This window comes from Eumetopias jubatus, unplaced genomic scaffold (assembly GCF_037043125.1).
Source record: "Eumetopias jubatus isolate StellerSeaLion01/CBP00866 unplaced genomic scaffold, mEumJub1_p1.0 scaffold_7, whole genome shotgun sequence".
NCBI lineage: Eukaryota > Metazoa > Chordata > Mammalia > Carnivora > Otariidae > Eumetopias > Eumetopias jubatus.
In genome coordinates, this window is record NW_028274813.1 from 82,562,654 (window position 1) to 82,584,316 (window position 21,663).

The 21,663-nt window shown below is 57.7% G+C and overlaps 1 protein-coding gene across 4 annotated transcripts; it reads right to left on the reverse strand.

Annotated features, from left to right (window-relative positions):
• Positions 1 to 264: 264 nt before the first annotated feature.
• On the reverse strand, positions 265 to 20,297 carry PLCB2 (phospholipase C beta 2). 4 transcript variants are annotated; one of them, XM_088024720.1, is made up of 33 exons: positions 20,000 to 20,294; positions 16,088 to 16,165; positions 15,384 to 15,452; positions 14,599 to 14,739; positions 14,358 to 14,437; positions 14,218 to 14,271; positions 14,036 to 14,111; positions 11,438 to 11,538; positions 11,102 to 11,268; positions 10,863 to 11,009; positions 10,512 to 10,669; positions 10,173 to 10,255; positions 9,822 to 9,906; positions 9,113 to 9,257; positions 8,845 to 8,984; positions 8,620 to 8,716; positions 7,520 to 7,604; positions 7,255 to 7,379; positions 6,588 to 6,742; positions 5,900 to 6,064; positions 5,214 to 5,313; positions 4,397 to 4,501; positions 4,164 to 4,258; positions 3,962 to 4,037; positions 3,666 to 3,710; positions 3,322 to 3,544; positions 3,165 to 3,229; positions 3,010 to 3,128; positions 2,822 to 2,898; positions 2,635 to 2,730; positions 2,085 to 2,142; positions 1,333 to 1,419; positions 265 to 987 (listed from the first exon to the last, which is right to left on the reverse strand). In XM_088024720.1, the coding sequence occupies exons 1-33, from the start codon at positions 20,081 to 20,083 to the stop codon at positions 784 to 786; spliced, it is 3,585 nt and encodes a 1,194-aa protein (XP_087880846.1). In that variant the 5' UTR covers positions 20,084 to 20,294; the 3' UTR covers positions 265 to 783. The 4 variants fall into 4 exon arrangements, with proteins under 4 accessions (XP_087880846.1, XP_087880845.1, XP_087880847.1 ...); XM_088024719.1 differs by having other exon boundaries at positions 3,010 to 3,229; XM_088024721.1 differs by lacking the exon at positions 16,088 to 16,165 and having other exon boundaries at positions 3,010 to 3,229.
• Positions 20,298 to 21,663: the final 1,366 nt, after the last annotated feature.

Here is a 21,663-nt window from a genome sequence, read left to right on the forward strand (position 1 = left end):
AGGAGAGAAAATGATGCTGACCTCGTCAGGCAGCCTGAGTGGGGGTACATACTAGGAAGTAGCCCCCTCAGGCCTAGGTGAGTGCCCCAAAGGCCTTCCTTAGCCCTCCCTCCTAACCACAGGCCCAGCTGTCTCAGCAGACTGTTGAGGCAGCTTTTCCATGTCAGCCTCCCGTCCCCCACAGGCAGGAGGCCAGGGAAGGGACCTCAGCCTGGGATCCTGGAAGCAGCCATCCCCAGGGAGCTTAGAGGCAGTGCCAGGCTCTGTATCAGGGAACCAACTCAGGACAGGTCTGAGAAGGGGCCTCACAGCAGGAGGGTTTGGAGTTCGGTCCTGTTTGACCTGGAGGCGCTAGAGTGGCGGTTCCAGGGAGCTAGACCTAGCCCTCCAGGTAAGGACATGGAGTCGAGAGTGGGGCACCACTAGTTGCACACTAGGGAAGGTGGAGTGGGGCCAGGACCCCATTTCCTGCCTCCCAGTCCATAGCCTTTTGCCCTCAACAATTTTATATATGACACTTATTCAGAGGCAGAGAAGAAGGACGAGGAGTAGGAAGTCAGATTGGAGAGGACCTCTAAACCTCAGATGGGCCCCCGCCCTGATGGTACCTGGTTCCCGCCTCCTCCTCCTCTAGCCTGGCTACTGAGGAGGGAGCTCCAGAGTCCAAAAGAGTCCCCGCTTCCCACAGCCTTAGAATGCCAGGGTCTTTCCTCCTGGGGGGATGGAGCCTCATCCCAGAGAAGAGTGAATGTCCTTACAGAATGTCCCAGTAGGATGAGGGCATCAGAGGCAGCTCTCCTGGGCCCCCGCCTTGGCCGTGAGCGGGTCCTGCTCACACAGCTCCCTGAAGGCCTCACAGGGCCTCTCAGGCTTGTCCTTGGCCTCAGAGGGTAAGCAGTCCCTGAGGCAGGCCTTCACTGACTCCTTCACCTCAGCCTCCAGGCCCTTCATCCTGGCTGCGTACTCGGCCAGCGCATCCTGCTGGAGCTGTGGGGACGACGCCTGGCTCAGGAGGGGGCCAACTGCCCACTCTCCCTCCCCTGGATAGTCAAACAAGGAGATGCCCTGTCTGTTCAGCTCTCCCAGGAGCCTGGGGTAGGAGGTGAGGGGTAGTGGAGACCACCAGGGAGCCTCTCAGAGAAGGGGGTGCCAACCAAGCAAAGAGATCTGTAGAGCTGTCTCATCTTAAAGGGCCCCAGAACCCCGTGGGAACCAGGGCCTCTAGCCCACCAGTGAGGGGTGAGTCCCCTTCCTGCCCGCACCCATCTCCCGACTGGCGGCTCCCTGGGGCAGGCCAACTCGGCGGGCGGCCAGGGTGGTAGTCCCTGTCACCTGCTTTTCCATCTCCCGGATCTGTTCGAGGCAGGCCGCCTGCTTCTCCTCCAGCTTCTCCTGGTGCTTCTCCAGGTTCTCTGTCATCTGGGTGAGAGTGAGAGGCAGGCAATCAGGACAGCACAGACAGGCAACCTGGCTTGAAAGCCAGCTACAGTCCCAGTTAACCAGCTGTAAGACTTGGGACAAATTTGTCAACCCTCAAACAGTTCTTTTAAATGTGGAAAATGAAGATAATCGTCTGTCTTGCTGGGTTGCACAGGAGTACATGAGGCAGTTCATGTAAAGCACCTGGCTTAGAGCCTGCCACAAGGTCGGGATTCGGTAAATGGAGCCCGCAGCCCCCCTCCTGGTGGCCCCAACTCAGCCAGCTGTTATTGTTGCTAATAGTCCCAGGGAAGCCCCCCCTCACTCCCTCATACCCACCCACCGCAATCCCATCTTCCCCTGGCCAGCTAGCCCCTATCATTTCCATCCAGGTCAGCTGGCCAGAGACAGACCCCTTTAGGCTGGTACCCTAACCTCCACACAAAGGCCAGGACCCTGGGATAGCCTGGGGGTTCCTCCTCCCCTTCATTGCCTCCTCCCATCCCCAGCTGCATGGGCCCCCTCTGGACTATGCATCTCCTAAAGACAACATAAAGGCCTGGGGCCTCCCCAGCCCTCCTGTGTAGAGGATGAGTTGTAAGTGAGTGTGTGTGTGTGTGTGTGTGTGTGTGTGTGTGTGTGTGAAGAACACAGCTCTTACACACCTGCTTAATGACCTGCACCACCTCCTGGATGTGAGAGTTGTTAATCTCTCTCTTCAGCCTGTTGGGGTGATCAGAGTTTCAGAGAGGGCAGGAGGCCCCTTGGAAGAGTTGGGTAAGACCAAGTTTCTTCAGGGTGTAGACAAAATGAGGACTCCACCATAGGAGCATAACCAGCCAGTGGGGGTAATTGTGGGGAACCAAAGAGGACGTGAGGGGCCGTTGGGAGCTCCAGGGGCCATCTGAGGAGAGGGCTTCCTCACTAAAATGCACTGTCCTTCATGGCATGCAGGGAGAGAAAGCTGCTGTCCCAAGGTTTCACCCCCCTGTTTGTATGATTAGTTTTCCATGAAATTCTCCTCTGTGCTCAGAGTGATGGCTTCTGTGTTTGGCCTAAGGAGGACCAGAGGTGACAGAAATAGGATTAACCTTCCAGCACCAGGGGACAGGTACATCTCTGGGAAACGAGTCAGGATCCACTTGCAGGGAGGCCCCTTCCCCCCTAGAGTGGTCCCTGCTCAGACTGGCCCTGGAGTTTGAGTCAAGGGCTCACCTTTCCTGAGCCATCTTGTCTGAGGTGACTTTGACCATGGCCTGAATCCGCTCCAGCCTCTTGGCCTCCAGCTTCTTCTTCATCTCTTTGGTGTCACTGCAGAGAGACAGGCATCAGGGAGATGTTCCGTGGGGCCTGAGCCCTCCCCGGGAGGTGAGAGTCAGGTATGGGTGGGAGGCAATCATACGTCTCCAAGGTCTCCTTGAGGGTCTTCAGCTCCGCAGCCTGCTTCTCTCTGGCCAGCTCCATCATCTTGGCGATTTGCTGCGGGGTAGTGCAGGGAGAGGCTTAGCTCGAGAAGCCCTTTGCTGTGCGGAGGTTGGGGGGGGGGTGTTGGTTGGGTTGTGCCTCCCTCCCCTCCCCCCCGCCAGGCACCTCAGCCACGTGCTGCTCCTTGCGCTTCAGGATGCACTCGTACTGCTCCTCACCCTGCTGCAGCAGCTCCAGCTCCAGCCGGTCCTTCAGCTCGCGCGCACGCGCGTCCGCGCCCTCGGGGCCCTCGCGGCCCTCGCGGCCCTCGCGGCCCTCGCGGCCCTCGCGGCCCTCGCGGCCCTCGCTGGGCGCGGCCCCGGCGGCCTGCTCGCTGAGCAGGGTCCTGCGGAGGCCACGTGGGGACAGGCCTTGAGTCCTCGGCCGTCCCCGCCCGCCAGCGCCACCGAGGGCAGAGCCCGCCGACGCCGCCCTTACCTCTTCTTGCGAGAGCCTTTCCCCGGGCCGAGCCTGCGACCCCCGCAGCCCCCCGCGCCCGGCGGCCCCAGCTCGGCCAGCTGCGCCGCGCCCCTCTGCAGCAGCTCCTCCCAGCGCCGCGCGCCCCGCCGCTCCAGGTCCCGCAGCTCCTTCTCGTGCCGCCGCTGCAGCTTCACGACGCCCTTTAGCTCCCGCAGCTCCTCCGGGCTGGCGGTCTGCGGCTCTGGGGGGGCCGGGGTGAGGTGCGCCGCCGCCCGGGGGGACCCCCTCCCCACGCCCCTCCAGGAGTCCCGGACCCTCCCCCAGGCTCGTTCCTAAGATCACTCGGACTCAGCAGGCCTTACCCGCAGCTTTTTTCGTGGTCTCCTCCTTGGCCCTGTACCCGGCAGCTGCAAGAGCCACGGGGGGAGGGAGGGCTGACAGGTGCCTCGGGGGGTGGGCCCCCTGGTTCTGGCCGGCTCCTCCCTGCCCCCTGGCGGGTGGCTGTATGGGCCCCCTGCAGCGCACTTTCCCAGCGCTAAGGCTTCCGACACAGTCGTTCCCATCCCAGGTGAAAGTCTGTTTTGGGGGGCTGTTCCTGTGGGTACCGCTGGAGAGGTCGAGGCCCTTGCAGACTGTGTGAGGACCCTGCCGTGCATACCTGCAGAGCCGTTGCTCGTTGGGGCCAACGCCCCATTGACCCGGCCGACAACTGGACTCCCAAGCGGGAAGGGTTTCTGTGTAGGGAGAGCAAATTAGGAACAAGGCTCCATCAGCTCTCTCTGTCTCTCAGTCTAGGACCCTGCCCCCCTCCCTCATCTTCCCTCCCAGAGGGCAAAGCTCCTGGACCAGGCAACGCAGACCTCAGGCAGACCTCCCATGGCTTCCTTCAGCTTCAAAGACTTCTTGTCATGGGCACTGAAGAACTTGATGGGATTGGCAAGAGCCACGGTGAGATCTGGGTGCATAGGGGCATCATGGGCCTGGTATGGAGATGAACCTGGAAGCCTCCCCCATCCTCCCCTACCCCAGGCTACCTGTCCTGCTCCACTCTGGAGGCTGGCTTGAGGAGGGGGAGGGAGAATGGGTCACCTACCTGCCCAGGTGTCAGGTACATAGTCCTTCATCTCCAGGAAGACAAAAAGTGCAGGCATGGTAAGGGGCATGTTGCTCTCGCTGTGTAGGCACAGATGGTGGTAGCCTGTCGGGCATGATGGGGTGGGCAGTAAGCCATGCCCATTTGCCACCCAGCACGGCTCAGGAGCAGCCCAGTACTCAAGACCTCTAGCTTTAGAGTCAGAGAGGCCAGAGTCTGAGTCTGGTTCTGCACCTTCCTGGTTGTGTGACGTTGGGCAGTTTACTTTAAATCTCTTGAGATTTTCCTTAGCTGTGAAATGGGGTGAATAGGATCTACTTCTTGTGGTTATTGTTTTGTGGGGTTTTTTTAAAGATTTTATTTATTTATTCAACAGAGAGAGACCACAAGCAGGGGGAGTGGGAGAGGGAGAAGCAGGTTCCCCGCTGAGCAGGGAGCCCAATGTGGGATCATGACCTGAGCCGAAGGCAGACGCTTAACAACTGTGCCACCCAGGCGCCCCTCATGTGGTTATTGTTAAGATTAAGTGAGAATATGTTATAAGCCCATAACTCATTTTAAGTGCCCAATAAGTATCAGCTACTTGGGAAATTGCCCCAGTAGTTCCAGAAAATTACAGACATTCTGTTAGGTGGGCAGAGGCCCCACCTCTGTGGGTTTCCTGTTCCTGCCACAGTCCTCAGGGATGATACATGAGAGGGTTAGGTAAGGTCACAGGGCCACCTCCCTGAAGCTGCTGCACCCTCTGGACAGGCTCCTAACGCAGGCCTTGGTCTCAGACCGGGCTAGCAACAGCAAAGAAGGACTCCATCCTTACCAGAATTCAGGGCATTAATGGGGATGATGCGGTGTCCAAGAAATTTGTTGCCTTCCTCCATTACAGCCACCCTGAGGGAGGCCAGCTCAGGCATCAAGATCTAGGGAGAGTTCAGGATAGGACAAGCTGGGGAGGGGAGAGGGTGGCCAAGCCACCCACCTCCCTGGCCTCAGAAGTCTTAGCGTCAGTGTGAGAACATGGCAAGTGTTACCAGAGTTGGTGAGGACAGAGGACACACTCTAGGCCACACACAGAGGCATCCTCTTAGCTCATGCCCTGGCTGGTCCACACAGGGGAGAAGGGCTGGCTCCGTAGCCCAGGACTTGGGGGTCCTAGTGTAGAAAGTCCTGGACAGCCTTGCCAATGAGAATCCAATCAGGGCAAAAGACCCCCCTGGACTGGGACTCTGTACCCTGGACTGGGCGTTCACATTTCTGCCTCTCATCCTAACATAAACACACATGCGTGCGCGCGCGCACACACACACAGATGCCCACATAAAACTTTCTCACCAAGTAAATTTCTGTAAATGTGGATTGGGACTCTTAAAAATTAGGAGGGGACAGGGTGATGGGTAAGGAGAGGCGGACGATCAAGGAAGTCCCTTTATTTAGTTCCTTCTTTCTATGAGTAGAGGCCAAGAAGTAGGGACAGACCCCAGCCCCTGCCCTGCCCTAGCTCCCCACCTTCTCAAAGACAAAAGGCTCCTCCTTCCAGACAGGATTGATGGAGTTGGCGCTGGGTGAGAGCTTGGTGCGATAGCGCCTCTTGGGGTCCCCAGGAAGGCCAAACAGCTCCACTTCCACATAGGTGCGCACACTGCGATCCGACAGGAACTGCCCAGAAATCACCTGGGGATGGGGACCCATGGGAGGCCAGCCTCAGCTCTCCCACCCGAGCTCTTGCCTCGCATCTGGGGCCTCTAGCTCCTGTAGCTGAAGCATCGCTCTTGGCTACTGTAAAGAGCCCCATCCGGGCCCGTGTGGCTCAAGGGTTACAGCTAAGCTCTCCGCAACCAGATGCTTCCAGCATTCAGGGAAGAGGTGTGGCCCTCCCCACCTCCCTCCCCAGGCCAAGAAGGAAAACAGCACCCTCCCCTAGGGCCTGGGGCTCCTGCGGCCCCACTCTGCCTACTCTTCTCCCCTCCCCCACCCCAGCCTCAGCCCTTCCCCTTGGTTTCCATGGGGACCAAGAGGCAGCCTCCAGTGCTGAGGAGGAGGCAGTTTCCAAGGCAACTTGCTACTGCACGAACTGGCTTGGGCTAAAGTTTTCAGGATATCAGGGGAGGGGGTTGGGAGTGGAGGAGGAGAGCTCCTGTATCTCTCTCCTCAAGACCCCAACCCTCCTGGCCACTCGTGCTCCCCAGGGCCTTGCCGTAATAGAAAGGGTGGTGGCTACAACCACATCGATGCGGTCCACCGAGAAGGGGTTGAACTGCTTGTCGGGCCGCCGCATGAACTCATGCTTGAGGAGGTAGCCACTCTGCCCATTGAACTCAAACAGCGCCATGTTCTGCTGCATGGGCAGGTCTGGGGGGACAAGGACACTCAGTGAGGAAGGCCCAGCCCCAGGTCTGCACCCAGTCTCTATTTCCTACATCCCCCAGCCTCTCCTGTCTTGTGGAATGGGGAGCTTGGGTGGACTGGGAGGATGAGGGTCTCTCATGACCCAGCCTGCTTCCTTAGGGTGTCTCATCTCTCAGGAAGGCTCCACAACCTGGAGTTAGTGGGAGCAAGGCCACAGCCGGGCCATGCCTCACAGTGGGAGTTGAGACTGGTGAAGCTGGTGTTCCTATGGGCTCATTCAGGCAGAGCAGCCAGAACTCATGCCAGCACACTGGCATCTTCACGTGCATACTCGTACGTGTGCCATCATCTAGGCATGAGCCGATGCATTTATATCCCTAACTGCTCACATGCCTGCACGTGCAACCAACATCAGGACCCCTGGTCTCTTCTAAAGACAACCCCCCAGGAATGGGATGAAGGTAGGAGAGGCAGGGGGCAGGGGAAGATTCTTAGGGGCCTAGGAGTATCCTCACCCATCGTCTGGAAGTTGAGGGCAACCATCTGGCAACCGGCATTCCAGAACATCTGGGGCATGTAGTTGGAGGAGTCCATGCGGGTGCCCTTAGGGTAAATGCGGCTCATCTGGCGCTTGTTGTAGCTGCCCCAGAGTTTAGGAGCTGGCCCAAGGCTGTCCACACCAGGAGGACCCAACAGCTCCCTCTGCATGCCCTGTCCCCCAGGCCTTCCCCATCCCGCCACCCCAACCAGGGACCCTGGCTATGGAGGCCTCAAGGATACTCCACAAACTGCACTGAGGCCTTGGAAAGCAGGTCATAGGCCTTGAGCTCTGTGAAGGACGAGATGACGTAACTTCGGTTCTTCTCTGTGTGAGAGAGAAAGGGCAAGGGGGCCATGTCAGGCTGGCCCCCCTTCCCTCCTCCCTGCTCTCCCTCTGGGGTAGCTCCCTCCAGCACAGAGATCCCTCCAACCTAGCATTCCCACTGAGGCCCAAGGATCGAAGGGGCCAAGCTGATGTGCAGATCTGTGTGGGTAATGGCACACTGGGGGGTAAAAGGTGTGCTCGGGAGACCTGCACGCGGATGGGGTGTGTCCTGGAGAGTGAGGGGCACATGCCCTGGATGGCACAGAGAAGGGGAGCCCAGGGGGTCAGGAACACGCGATGATGTGCAGAGAGTGAGCACACAAGCTACGGCTGAGGGGTGGGCGCAGGGGTGGGAGGTGTACACCAGGGGGCACACATGGCATGGGTGGGCACGGGGGCGCTGCGAACTGCGGGTCCAGGGATGAGCAGTCAGTGTGGTAGAGGCATATACGGCACGAGTGTGTGCAGAAGGAGGTATTCACGTTGGGGGCACGCACAGCTGAGAAGAGCGGAGAAGCTATGTAGCATGGGTGTGCACAGGGAGGGAAGGGTGCGAGGGCCAGACGTGCCCTGGCCAGTTTCTCTGCCCGTGGCCCTTCCTGGGAGTTCTCATGGCCGGCAGGGCCAGCGCTCCTGGGTGTGGGCCAGCCCGAGGCACCGGTCAGCCCCGGGCACCACAGAACCTGTGGGAGGCTGTAGGAGCCCAGGGCCAATTGAGCTAAGATGGCCTGTCATAAGTGGCTGGCCGGTCACCGACACACTCCAGAGCTTTTGGCTTGGTGCCAAGTTCCTCAGTACAGCACTGGTAAACTGGGAGCCACTGCCACTTAAAGAAGCCCTTTGCCTGGCTCTTTCTATAAATAGGGCCCCCGCGTCCAAGGAAGGGACGCTCCCCCATCCCCTTCCTCCCACCCATCAAGCTGCTCTGCTGTCAGGACATACTTCCTAAGGGTCTTCCCCTGAATCTAGCCTAGCCTCCGGCTTACCATCTTCCTCCTACCGCATGCTTACTTACGGGCAGAGAACTCAAAGGATATGAACTTGGTGGGCTGGATGTAGTTCACTAGGCTGGACATCTCCTCATAAGCTGTCACCTCCAGGCCCGCTGTGCCCTAGGGAGGAGAGGGGAGGGTAGGGAGGGGGAGGGCAGTCCCCAACCCAGGGAGGTGGCCCCACGCCCGTGCCTGGAGGGCTCTGCCATGGAGACAGCAGAAGGGGCTGGGGGCTGCCCCCTACACACCTCATCCGACTGCATCTTCTTGATCTCCTCCTCATCCAGGTTCCCCGACTCCTCCTCCTCCTCCTCCTCCTCCTCCTCCTCCTCCTCCGCCTCTTCCGCCTCCTCCTCCTCCGGCTCGGCCCCTTGCTCACCAGCCCACACTGCCACACACACCGTGCCTCCGTCAGCACTGAGACCAGGATCCCTACGCACCCCCTCCAGGCCCAGCCCCTCTCTCCCCGTCTAGAGGCTCCCCCACCCCGGCCACTCCCCACCCAGGCTGACTCACCGGTGTCCTCACCCACAGAGGCGGTGGGGGAGCAGCTGCCCTCAGTGCTGGGGGCTGCTGGGCCAGAAAACTGGTTCTTTTTGTTCTTGATGAGGATCTTGCCTCGGAGATCCTCAGGGCTGGGCAGGGGGATGCCTGGTTTCAACTGTGGGAGCGGGGAGATGGTCAGCACCATCTCCACGCCTTCAGGGGACAGCCTCAGCTCCTTCATATCAAGCTGCGTTCCATCTGCCCTGCCTGCTTCTCCAGCCTCGCCTCCCGCCATTGCCGCCATCATGTGCCGCGCCCCTGCCGACCCAGCTTATCCAATTCCTCAGACAACACTCTTCTCCCTCACCCGCCTCAACTACCCTTTCCCCCACTGTCACCAAGATAGATCCGGTTTTCCTTTGGATTCCAGCTTGCCATCCCTTCCTCCAGGAAGCCTTCCCTGATGCCCAAGTACTCCCATAGCAGCCACTGGTTGCACTGGTCTGGTTCCTTGTCTGTCTCCCCACTAAACGTAAGCAACCTGAGGGCTGGGACTGGGTCTTTGTCACTAACCTGCCCCCCAAAGCCCGGCACGGCGCCTGACACGTCGTAAATGGTAGGATCTTGGCCCCACAATCCTCCCGGATAAGTCCCAACATCCTCTGGGGACATCTGCCTCCTTAACCTGGCCCCCACACTGCCCCCAGGCCCGGATGCCCCCACAGTGAAGTCGACTCACCGGGAACTTTTCCAGGGGCTCTGTGAGCAGCATATCCCCAAACATCATCCGGCAGTACTCGGCCATCTTGGCTTGTTGGCGGGGTCTGCAGGGAGTGCAGGTGGGGTAGGGTTCAGCAGGTCCACCCTCCCCTTGTCCATCCTTCTGGGCCCCGACCCAGGTCATCAGGGCCACAGGGGGTCAGGGAGGCGGGGACATAGGCAGGAGAGCCTGGGGTCCCAGGGAGCTTGTGTGGAGGCCCAGGAGAGAGCTGGAGGGCATGACTAGAGGTGGGGGGGGCTGGGGGAGGGCAGCTGCCCGCAGGAGTTGAGGATAGGGGAGAGAAGGAGGCTGAAAAGGTCTGATACGCACGAGTCCACGTGGTTTTCAAATGACAGGATGACAGGATAGGGGGAGGTCTTAAAGGCACTTTCTGCAATGGCTTCAATTGCTTCCTGGAGGAGAAGGGGGCCGGGTGAAGAGGAGGTCAGTGGTCCAGCCCCCCGGCAGGCACCCTTCCCCACTTCCCAGTTTCAATACACACAGAACTGGAGAGCCACTGTGGGCCCCGTCTCCTAGGGTCCCCTCTGGTCCCCTCACTGGTCTGAGGCCTCGCAGCCATCCCTCCGCTCTGTTTCACCCGCTCCCCCATCCCTGCCCCCTGGGCCCTTCCTAGTGCCACTGCCACCAGCTTCCACACAGGAGTCTCACCTTGAAGTAGATGTCTGTGGTCATGGTGAAGCCGTGGGTGATAATGGGCTCCTCGTCAGGGGGCTTGCCCTTCCAGCAGTCCAGCTCCACGCAGCGGCAGCCAGCCAGCAGCACCTGGCGGTACATCTCGGCCGACGAAAGGCCAGAGAACTGGCCGGCTGAGCCAGAGGGGGGTGGGGGGAGGCGGGGGCTCGCTCAAGGCTGGTCCCACTTGCCCCAGCTAGCTCCCACACAGTCCGTCCTTTTGCAGCCCGAGGGCCAGCCCCGCAGAGGGATGGATTTGGGGAACAGGAGCCACCCCCCCCCACCCCCAGAAGAGGAGACGTCACGATTGAGGTCACCCTGGGTCACCTGTCAGGTAGGTGTTGTGTGAGGAGTTGATGAAGTAATGGCTGAGTGGCTGTGTCATGTCCTGGTGGAGCAGCAGCTTGTCCTGGGCCAGCACACTGTTCTCGGGCCCGCAGAGAAACCACACCATGCCCTCCGGGGAGAGCTGGCCTGGGGGGCGGAGCAGGACAGAGCTGTCAGGCCTGCAGTCCCTGGGCAGAGCGGGTCAGGCCACGGAGGGGAGGGGCTCCCTGAGTCCTCACCCCTCTGCACGTTGATGCCACTGGGCTCATACTTGTCGATGAGGCCCCGCACCTGGTCAGGCCGTGCCGGTGGAAACAGCAAAGAGTTCAGACGGGGGTCCCTCTGCTTCTGATTGATGAACTTGGTCAGGTGCTCCTTGGTCATGTAGGGTTTGGCCTTGGCGTGGCTGCAGGCCAGAGAGGGTTCAGGTCTGTGCCCCGCCCCCCCCCCCCCCCCCCCCGGCTGGGGAGCACGGACAACCGCCTTCTCCAGAGAAGCCACCTAATTCCCAGCATGGCAAGCAGGATTTTAGCCAGCAGTCCTTCCCCATGCCCAGCCCAGCCGAGGAAGCTCACTAGGAAGTGAAGATCTCGTCTATTTCTGGCCGAGGACAGAGGCTCATGAGGAAACTCTTGTAGACGGATTCTGGGAAGTCCTCAGGATTGATGGCATCGTTCTGGGGGAACAGTCACCCGATCATTCCTGCACCCACCTTCTCCGCGCTAAACACCACAAATGAGGTCCAGGCCCGTGCAAGGGAGCCTGTCCGAGGGAGGGCTCAGGGCGGGCAGAGCAGCATCAAGCAGGCTCCTGAGCACCCACTTTTCAAGGGGCTGGTTGCTAAGTAGAGAGCATGCTTAGCTGGTCTGCCTTGCCCCTGAACTCGGACACTGGCTAGTCCCTTGGCTGGGGCAGGATCGGAACTAGGAATGACCACAGGGGGAAGAAGAAGAGGTTAGAAGTAAGCATGTCTGCTGCCAGAGCAGTGGGCTGTCTTCTTCCTTCTTTTTTTAAAGCAGAGGACACATTTTCTAAAAGAGGCAACTGGAATAGAAACAATGCACCTAACAGCAGAGCCCCCAGATGCATGAGCCAAAACTGACAGAACTGAAGGGAGAAATGGACAATTCAACAATAATAGCTAGAGACACCAAGAAGCACCAGGAACAACAACAACAAAAAAGACAAACTGGACTTCATCTAAATTAAAAAGTTTTATGCTTCGAAGGATAGCATCAAGAAAGTGAAAAGACAGTCCACGGAACAGGGGAAAATATTTGCAAATCAAATATCCAGGAAGGGACAACTCAACAATAAAGAGACAAATAACCCAATGGAAAGGCAGTAGATTTGAATAGACATTTCTTCAAAAAAGATATGCAAATGACCGATAAACACATGAAAAGATGCTCCATCTCATTAGTCATTTGGGAAATGCAAACCAAAACCACAAGGAGATACCACTTCACTCCCACAGGACGAGACCAATTCTAAAAAGACAGTAACAAGTGCCATTGAGGAAACAGGAACCTTTGTACGTTGCCGGTATGATTGTACCGTGGTCAGTCACTTTGGAAAACGGTTTGGCAGTTCTTCAAAATGTTAAATATAAAGTTGCCACGTGACCCAACTATTCTACCTCTAGGTATAGAGAGTGAAAACACATGTCCCGACAAAGTCAGGCACACGAAGGTTCGTAGCGGCATTATTCACAATGGCCAAAGAGCAGCCACAACCCCAAGGTCATCAGCTGATGAACACAGAAGCAAAAGGTGGAACCTCCAAACACAGGGATATCACTCAGTGGTGAAAAGGCATGACGTGCCGCTCCGGGCTACAACATGGAAGAACCCTGAAACTCTTATGCTAACGGACTGAAGCCCGACATCAAAGGTCACATAGTGTATGATGTCCAGGTTGGGCAATGTTACAGAAATAGAAACTGCAAGGAGATTAATGGTCTCTGGGGATTCTGTGCCTTTGCATTTCATCCCAGAAAAACCCATTAAGTGTCTTCCAGGATCCTACTGGAAGGCAAACATCAGACTTAGTTTGGAGCTGGAGCAGAGGGTCTGAACAAGAGAGCCAGACCATGTCTCCCTAAGACTGGATCTTGGATCCATCAGCTCCAAGCAAAGAGGGGTCAGTGACTCCGATTGGGACACAAGGAGAGCTGATAAATAAGGAGGACAGCCAAGGTGGGAGCTCAGGAGGCAGGAGAGAAGGAGGGTGGATGTGTAGCAGCGGTCCTGGTTGCGGGGCCCTCCGCAGGAGCCTGTTCCCACGCCCTGTCCAACCCCATGCTTGGATTCCTGTGACTGATGGCATCAAGGGGGCACCAGCTCTGTTGAGCTGTGACGTGAGGGGGAGTAGTCTTCCCGGCCCCCATGTGGACAGGTGACTGACGAGGTCTTAGTTTTATTTACTTATCACATTGCAAATTCTTATCAGGAGACAAAACCCCCTGGGGTGCAGGGGGTGCCCTATACAAAGGCCCTGGCCGAGGGCACACAGGAGTCTGAAATCCACTCCCCTAGCCAGACACAAACCCTGGGCTCAGGGCTGTATCTGCCCAGAGGGCTCCTTTTTGTAATCCATATAAGGCCCCTCATGGGGTGACCCTGCCTACAACTTGTAATTAAAAATTACTTAATCAGAAGGGGAAAAAATAATGTTTCCCTGTGTTGAGCTAAAGCCTGTGTCCTGGCAGCTTCGACTCTTGGTCTGTTCCCCTCGCCCACACTCTGCAGAACTAACCCCTTCCCCACATTTCAGACCCCTGCAGGTTGCCTCCATCCCTGCTGACCTTATCTTGCTCCTCTAGGTGAGAACATTCCCTCTCAACGTTCATTCCAAGGCTAGAATGGGAATGCAGCCATCCCGGCTGCTTGCCTTAGAGGCAGTCCCCCAACCACTGCCCCCCACAGCCCCCCAGGAGTCGGCAGTATAGACCAAACTGCTCTGGACCCAGGCATCTCCTCCACACTCCCTTGGATCTGTCTCTGTGCCTAGTATCAGAAACCAGGGCTCTAGGGTTAACTGACTTTTCAGGCTATTGGCTAGACTGTGCTATCGTTCCCAACCCCGCCCCCCCCAACTAGGCTTGGCCAAGTTGGCCTCTTGTCAGAGCCAGCTCAGGTGAGGGCTTCAGCTGGGCTGGGAGAACCGCTCACCTTGCCTTTTGGGAGGTGACAGGCACTGAGGGCAGCTTCCACCCGCTTGCGGTCAGCAGGAAACATCTGGAAAAAACTAAAGGAGCAGAGAAAGGCACCAGGCAAAGAGAGGGGTCAGACCTGGAGAGGGAAGGCTTTGAGGAGCAGGGCGGAAGTGTGGGGAGAGAGTCGAGGAAACTCACTTTTTCACAGGAATCTTTCCTTCAGGGTTGAGCTGCATCTTGAGTTTTACCAGGCTGGTGGGGCAGAAAGCAGCTCATCAAGGCCCCAGGGGCTGGGGCACGTAGCCCCGCACACCAAGGCCGGGCAGGCAGGCACTTACATTTTGTCCAAGAAGGTGCTGCGGGAGGCATTGGCCGTCAGGGGGTGCTTAACCAGGGCCAGCACATCTTCGGCCCAGTTCTGCAGGACCCCAAGAGCACAGCTGTCAGACCCTGGCCACACACGGGCGCCCCCAAGCCCCTGCAGCCCAGGCCTATCCCACAGGAAGCCCAGGCTACCCCAGGTGCCCAGCCCCAGGCCTGGGCCTCCCCCTTCTCCCCCGCCCCCCGCCCCCAGCGCACCTTGCCCACATTCTCCTTGTAGGAGACGAAGTTGTGGAAGGTGAGGTCCACCATGTCAGGGCCAGACACCACAGTGAGCGTCTTGAGCAGGAAGTTGTTGTCGGGGAAGTCCATGTTGAAGACATCCCGGAGCTTCTGGCTCTACAGCAATCGGTGACACGGTTAGGATGAGAAGTGTGCCCCCGTCCCCGGCCCACTGTGGCTCTCCCGGTCCCTCCCCACTGAGCTAGAACTGGGGCCGCCCAGGGTAGAATCCCATCTCCCTGGGAGGAGCCACAGGCCTCAGCATCTTGGCCTCCCTGACTCCAGGGGCTGGAGGGGGGGCGGAGGTGGGAGAGCCCACTGGAAGAGATGAACCCAGCAGTGCGGCCTGGGTGTGCTGAGTGTTTTGTTTGCCGTTCTTCGTTTGAAGATGGATTCTTAGCTCTCAGTCTCATGGAATCCTGTTTCCCACCAAACCCTTCCTCCCCTGTTCCTACCGGCATTAGACAAATATAGGCAAACGAGATGGGGAGGGTGGTGGGCATAAGCAATACTCCCAGACAGTCTGGGGTGCTCTGGGGGGCAGGACCTGGCCACACGACATCTCTGTTCAGGGTCCCCTGGTACCAAAGCTCTGGTAAGCTCAGAAGCTTCCTCAACTCAGGGAGGAGGCCCTGCTGCCCAGCCTGGGGACTCTTCCCCTCGTTCCAGAGACCAGGGTTCCCACCCCCACAGGGACCCCTGTCCTCGCCCCACGGAGCTTGTGGCCCTGCCGAGCCTGGGCTGCCACTGGGCCCACCTACCTTGGGTATCTTGGCAAACTTCCCAAAGCGGGTATCCCTGATGCTGGTGATATCCAGAAACTCCATCTCCTGGAGGATGCCCCGGCAGGAGCAAAGAAGGGATGTGGACAAAAAGGTCAGTGAAGACTGAAGAACAGGGAGGAGAGAACTTCCAACCCCCTTCACATCTTGGCCAACTGCCTTCTGTAGATACCAAGACTTTCTGGGGTGGCCTGGACCCCAACCTTCCCTTCCCACCAATCAGGTTCTCCCTATTCACGGTGAGCCTCCTCCCTTCCTCTGTCCGTTCCTTCCCTGGCCACTCACGTGACTCAGGAGCTGAGGTCTGCGGTCTTGCCCACACTCTCCTGGACTCTCCCCAAGTCTCCCCTCCCTTTCCCCACCTCCCAGTGCCGAGACCCTTCTTGATCTCTCTGAGCCCTCAAGTTTCCCAGAACCACAGGTAGAGAAGCAACCTTTTCCCTTTCCCTCTCCCCAAGGGATGCTAAGGCTGGAGCATCTTGGCCCGAGGCAGCCAGGGCTGGAGTGCCTGCACCCTCCCTCCCAGAGCACAAAGCCCCTGCCCACAGGACCAGAGGCTGCCACGGAGCCACCCTGCCACATCAGTCTGTCCTCCCTGGGCATTCACACCTCCACCCCTGCACTATGGAAAGACTGGCTTGGACTTGGTGGATCAGCAGGAGCTCAGGTAGGGGCTGCCTCACCTTACTCTGATATGTCCAATATAAGTAGTACCCCTTGGGATCCACACGGAGGATAACCGGGGAGGCTATTGTAGTTTCCTATAGGCAGAAGTGGTCAAAAGAAAAAGAAACAGAAGCCAAAAAAGACGAATAAACAAACAAACAAAAAAGACAGAAGGGGGTCAGCTCTCTGCTCTGAGACTTCAGGCCAAGCTTCCCTGGCCCAGGCCGGGGGTTTCAGAGCTCACCATCTCCCTGGGAGGTGGCTGCCCAGGGAATCTGCAGGCATATTCTTGGTTCTCCAGACCTATGGGCTAGGCGCAAGCCTTAAAACCTCTGAATCAGGGGTGGGGAGGGGTAGAGAATCAGAGATAGCATTTCTGAAAGAGAAGAGGTTTCCCCTCTAAACCCCAAATAGAGGTTCTCCCTGTAGACCCCAAACAGGGTCTTGGCCCCCACCTCACCCTGTTTTTAAGGGCCACAGCTGAGCTAAAGGGGTAGAATGTCTCTTTGAAAGGCTCAGTGCCACCACCCAGGAGAACTCAGCACAGTGAGAGCTAAGAGCCCAACTCCTGTGCCTGCATCCGAGGCCCTATACAATCCACCTGTTATCTGGCTTCCCGCATGCCCCATCCTCCTCTCCACAAACCACTGCCCAGCCAATCCATTCCAACTCTCCCATAGGCACCAAGCGCATTCGCACCTCCAAGCCTAAGAACCCAACCCTCCCCTGCTTGAAATATCTTCAGAGAGCACCCCCAAGTCTCCCCTTTTCTGAAAAGCCTTCCCTGAAACATGCTATAACAGTGTGTATGTGGTTTGCACAGCTAGAAGCCCATCCGGAAAATCCCCAAGGGCTTGTGGACTCCAGGGAAACCAGCCTGTGCTGTAGCATAAGCTAGACCATAAGCTCATGTGCTAGACCATGAGCTCAGGGCTCCAAGTTTGTGGAAGAAGCCAGTGAATGATCAATGAACTCGCTTCTAAATTCTTGTTCCACTCATAGAGCACACAGGCTAGCCTTCATTTTGATGGTCTTCGTATGCATATAAAACAAGATAATATAATTGAAATTTCCAACGAGGCATGGTAGTTGCACACCAAACCAGACCAAGTGCAGAATTTGCAAAGGAGGGGCACCTGGGTGGCTCAGTCGTTAAGCGTCTGCCTTCGGCTCAGGTCATGATCCCAGGGTCCTGGGATGGAGCCCCACATCGGTGGGGGCATCAGGCTCCCTGCTGGGAAACCTGTTTCTCCCTCTCCTGCTCCTCCTGCTTGTGTTCCCTCTCTCGCCGTGTCTCTCTCTGTCAAATAAATAAATAAAATCTTAAAAAAAAAAAAAAAGAACTTGCAAAGGAAATGGTCAAAAAAAAAAAAGGGTTCTCAGGTCAGGGATGGTTAGAGTCTGGGATAAAGAACACTTTGTGAGGGGACTAATTCTGGAGAAAGCTGTGTTGTGAGCTCCACTCCCTTACCTCCCCAAGGGAGGGTTGGCCTGAGCCCTCACTTTATTTTTTTTTAAGATTTATTTATTTGAGAGAGAGAGAGTGTGTGTGAGACTCCCCACTGAGCGAAGAGCCCTATGCAGGGCTTGATCTCATGACCCTGAGATCATGACCTGAGCCGAAATCAAGGGTCAGACGCTTAACTGACTGAGCCACTCAGGTGCCCCCTGACCCCTCACTTTAAGACTAGCGAGGGGTTTCAACTATACTTAGAAAGCTTTGGTCACCCCTGCAGTTGTGGGGCAAAGTAGCCTGGAGACTGACTCCTGCCCAGGAAACTGAGTGTCAGAGGCATTGAGACCCTGGTTGTGCTAGATGAGCCCAAACCCCAGAGATGTTGGGGCAGTGAACACAAGAGTATGTGCTGGGGTCCAGAGTGGGCCCATGGGAAAGAGGGGCAGAGTCCAAAGCTACAGGAAACTGAAGGCAGAAACTTGATCCCAAGGGGCTGAAGAAGTAATTTTGAGTGACCTGCAATAGAGATGGCAGAAGGATCTTTACGTAAGGGACCACCAGCTCAGTGGGGAAGGGTCTCCTCACTTTGAGGAGAATCCTCAAAAATGTCCACCAGAGAAAGAATAAGCCTAACATTCTGCCAGGCTCAGAAAGCATGAGCCTGTTGATGACAGCACCCATTCAATTAAGAACTTCAGTACCCGTCTCCCACCTCCCTGCCTGCACCCCATGGTGGGGAGGGGGCTTAGAGAAAGATCAGGGAATCCTGCCACAGGCCTTTTCAGAGCACCTACCGCCCACCTAAAACCACTCCTAGAAGGAGGAGGGCGGACGATGGCATTCAAATTAAGATTTGAGTTTTGAATTATAACTCGCTTCTGAAATAAGACTGGGATTTCTGAGGAAAAGTGACCATAAGATTGTCTATTACCCAAAAGCAAACGGAACGTCTTGTGACTGGCTGAGTGTCCTTCCATGGGCAGGAGAAGAGCTTCTCCCACCAAATACATTGTCAAGGGACCATGGGAGGCAAAATTAAGTTGGGAGTTGGTTACATCTTTTGCATTGTGCTTGTTCAACATGACATGACATATTCAAGTCCTCTGACAACTGGACCAAAGGCATTCTGAACAGAGCCCTGTCTCACAGGTGCGTATGTCCTGTGACTAGGCTTAGAAGATTCCTGCTCCTGGAGGTCAGGATCCTGGGGCCATGCCGTGACCTGCCTCAGGGGAGGGGAGTGGGGCAACAACCAGCTACACAGGTAGTGGCCTGCAGACAAGGCCATATAGCATGTCCCCACCCCTAATGACCCTCTGCCCAGTCAGGTTACACACACTTCCCAGAGGAACTGAGAGAGGCCACTTCATTTTTCATTCTGAGCCACTTCCCTCATTCCACAGTCTCTTGGGACCTGTCACCACCATGCCACATCGCCCACACCACTTGTAGGGAAGCAGAAATCGTCTAACCAGAGGCCTCCTACCCATAGTCATGGCAACCAGATTACTCAGCCTAGTGCAGCCTGGAGTGGCCAACAGCCCCAGGCTGCCTTAACTCACAGACCCAGAATCCCCTTGTATCCCACCTGTAAGGAGAATGAGCCAGCCCTAAGGGCCTCCTCTCCCCCTAGAGCCTTCCTATTTCCTTCCTGGGGCCAGCCCACCGTGATTCTGTTAATGGGCCTGCCTAGCAGCCTCACAAAGGACCCCAAAATTGTTCTCTTGCCTGCCCAAGAGAATCCCTGGCCTGTCACAACACAACATTTTCAGGGGCCAGGAGGACCAGAGTCTGGGAGGCAGGCCCCAGTCTGAGAAGGAACAGACAGCAGAGACGGAGGTACAGGGCAAAGCAGTGGCTCCCCCCCTTTCCTTGCAGACAGGCGGGTGGCGGGGAGCTCGGCTGAAAGCAGCCAGCAGAAGCAGAAGTCAATCAGTTCCTTCCTAGTCCCCTGGGAGCAGAAGCCTCGGGTTCTCCGTTAGGGTCCCCCAGCCTTTTATGGCTGCCCCACGGCAGCTCAGGGGAGAAGGGGGCCTCCCTGGACGAGGGCAAGGCCAGATGAGGAAGAGCAAGAGTGGGGCATCTATGCTAGGAGTAGGGGCCTGGCTCACCTCAGCTTCCAGCCCTGCCACAGCTTTGGGGCACTTTCTTCCCACTCACGCCGAGATCAGGATCCCCCCTGTTTGTCTTGGGGCTTTGGGGGAGGACAGACCCAAGCGCAAAGAAGGTCCCTCCAGTGAGCGCCCAGGCGGCCCACCCCCTGTCAGTCCAGACACAGAGCCCTAGCCCCGGCAGTCCAGGGATGCGTGCTTGGGGCACATACCCTCACCCCCAGGTTTGTTTATCCAGGCTGTTGTACCCGCTGCCTGGCCAAGCCACACCATCGCCAGGTCCCAGCAGACGTAAACCAACCCCCCCCCCTGCAACAAAGCCCCTAACAGCAGGGCTCCCACCACCCCAGTGCCACACTCACATCGTCCCATTTGATGAAGCGCTCCCCTTGGCTCAGATAAGCCTTCACCTTGGGGGGCAGCAGGACAGAGTTGAGCAGAGACATGGTGCTGAGCGTCCTTGTCTAGAGAAGCTGGGCAGGCCCACGCGGGCAGGAGGAGGGAAGGAAGGAAGGCCGGCTGGAGGTGAGCCAAGCTGGGGTCACATGGCACCCGCCCTGAGAGGGTCCGGAAGTCTGGATACTCTTAGAGCCCACGGGTGGCTGTGGCTGGCTGCAGAGCTGAATGCTCTGGCCAGAGGCCCATCTGCCTTTTAAACTGGCCTCCTCCCACCTGCCTTGGGCGGGGGCGGTAGGGGGGCTGTGGTCACTGTTCCTGCCCAGGGAGGTTAGGCTCCCCTCTGCAAAGCCCCCGCCCTCACCCTGTGCCTCAGCACTTCCTGCCCAGGGCTTCCTTCTCTGTGCTCTTCAGGACTGAGGGGTGGCTTCTGAGGCCAGTGTCCCTGGAGCCAGGGCTGGGGGCTGGGGCGGGCTCAGTCCCAGGGGTCGTCTCCCGTCAGATGAAGCTCAGGCGCTAGAGCAGTAACAATATGGGGACCACGTGGGGCTACTGTTGCCCAGGCTGGGCCTGAGGGAAGGGTGTCAGGAGCTCCCCGGGGGAGGGGACCTCCGCAGAGGTGGGCTCTAAAGTATAGGAGTCTCTTCCAGGGGCTGAGGAGGCTGGGGCCACCGTGGACGTGGAAGCTGAAGGTGGGGTAGGGCCCAGCTGGGATCGGGTGTTTTGAATAAGCGAAGTTTGCTGAACGCCCAGCTCCTCTTTCTCAATGCTTCCTCACATGAAAGTGAGGTACAAGTGAGGCAATCACGCCTCTCACCTGCCACCACACATGACTCCTCTTGACCCTCCGGGCCTGGCAGGGGCCTGGAACCTCCACAGACCAGACATGACTCCACACGCAGCGACCCTGGGCCACCAGCCTCCACTGCACTCTCTTGCCAGGCTCTCCCCTCTGCTCTGTGCCCAGGGCCTGGGGTGAGAAAACTGGGAACAGGAGCCTGCTTAGAGGGGTCTCAGCTCTGGGTTCCTTCTCAGGGTGCACGAACCTAACACTGACCGGGCCCAGGGAGCTCAGGCCCAGCCTTGCTCGGCCAGCCCACTTCCTCTTGCCAAAACGGCTCCTCTTTATCACCCTTCTAAACTTCGCTGGGGGAGCAGGGAGCTCTGCCTGGGACTTCCTTCCCCTCTCAGGGCCTGCCTTTCTGCCCTAGGGCCCACCGTGGGCCTTCCTGCCACCCCCAAACAACTGCGGGACCCTCCCCCAGGCCCTAAATAAACTGCCTCTGCTGGCCAGTCTGGGCCAGGATAAGAGCACCAGAGGGCTGGAGATAGGGGGATTCCTAGCACAAAAATACCGCCCCCCCCGAAAAACGATTCTGAGATTCCAAGACCAGTGGGGTGGATCCCGTAACAAGACCTCACAGCCTGTGGAAGCAGCTGTGGAACTCCTCCCTGCTTTCCGGCCCTCTGCTCTCAGGACTCATCCTCTGTCCCCTCCCTCCAAGCCTTCAGTCTCTCATCCCTCCTCCCCACCTCCCCCCAGCCTTGTGCCCCTCTGGGGGCCCCTCTGGTGCCCTGGAAGTTCCCTGTTCCCTCCCTGGGATCAGGTTCACCTTTGGTCGGTTTGAAT

What these genes read in the sequence shown, in the direction of transcription:
- PLCB2 (XM_088024719.1), bottom strand. Translation starts at nt 20,083, where the DNA reads ATGTCTCTGCTCAACTCTGTCCTGCTGCCCCCCAAGGTGAAGGCTTAT. An exon ending in CCTCAACTTCCAGACGATGG is followed by an intron (nt 6,743 to 7,254) that starts GTGAGGATACTC and finishes TTGTCCCCCCAG; the next exon opens with ACCTGCCCATGCAGCAGAAC. An exon ending in AGCCTTTTGTCTTTGAGAAG is followed by an intron (nt 5,314 to 5,899) that starts GTGGGGAGCTAG and finishes AACTCTCCCTAG; the next exon opens with ATCTTGATGCCTGAGCTGGC.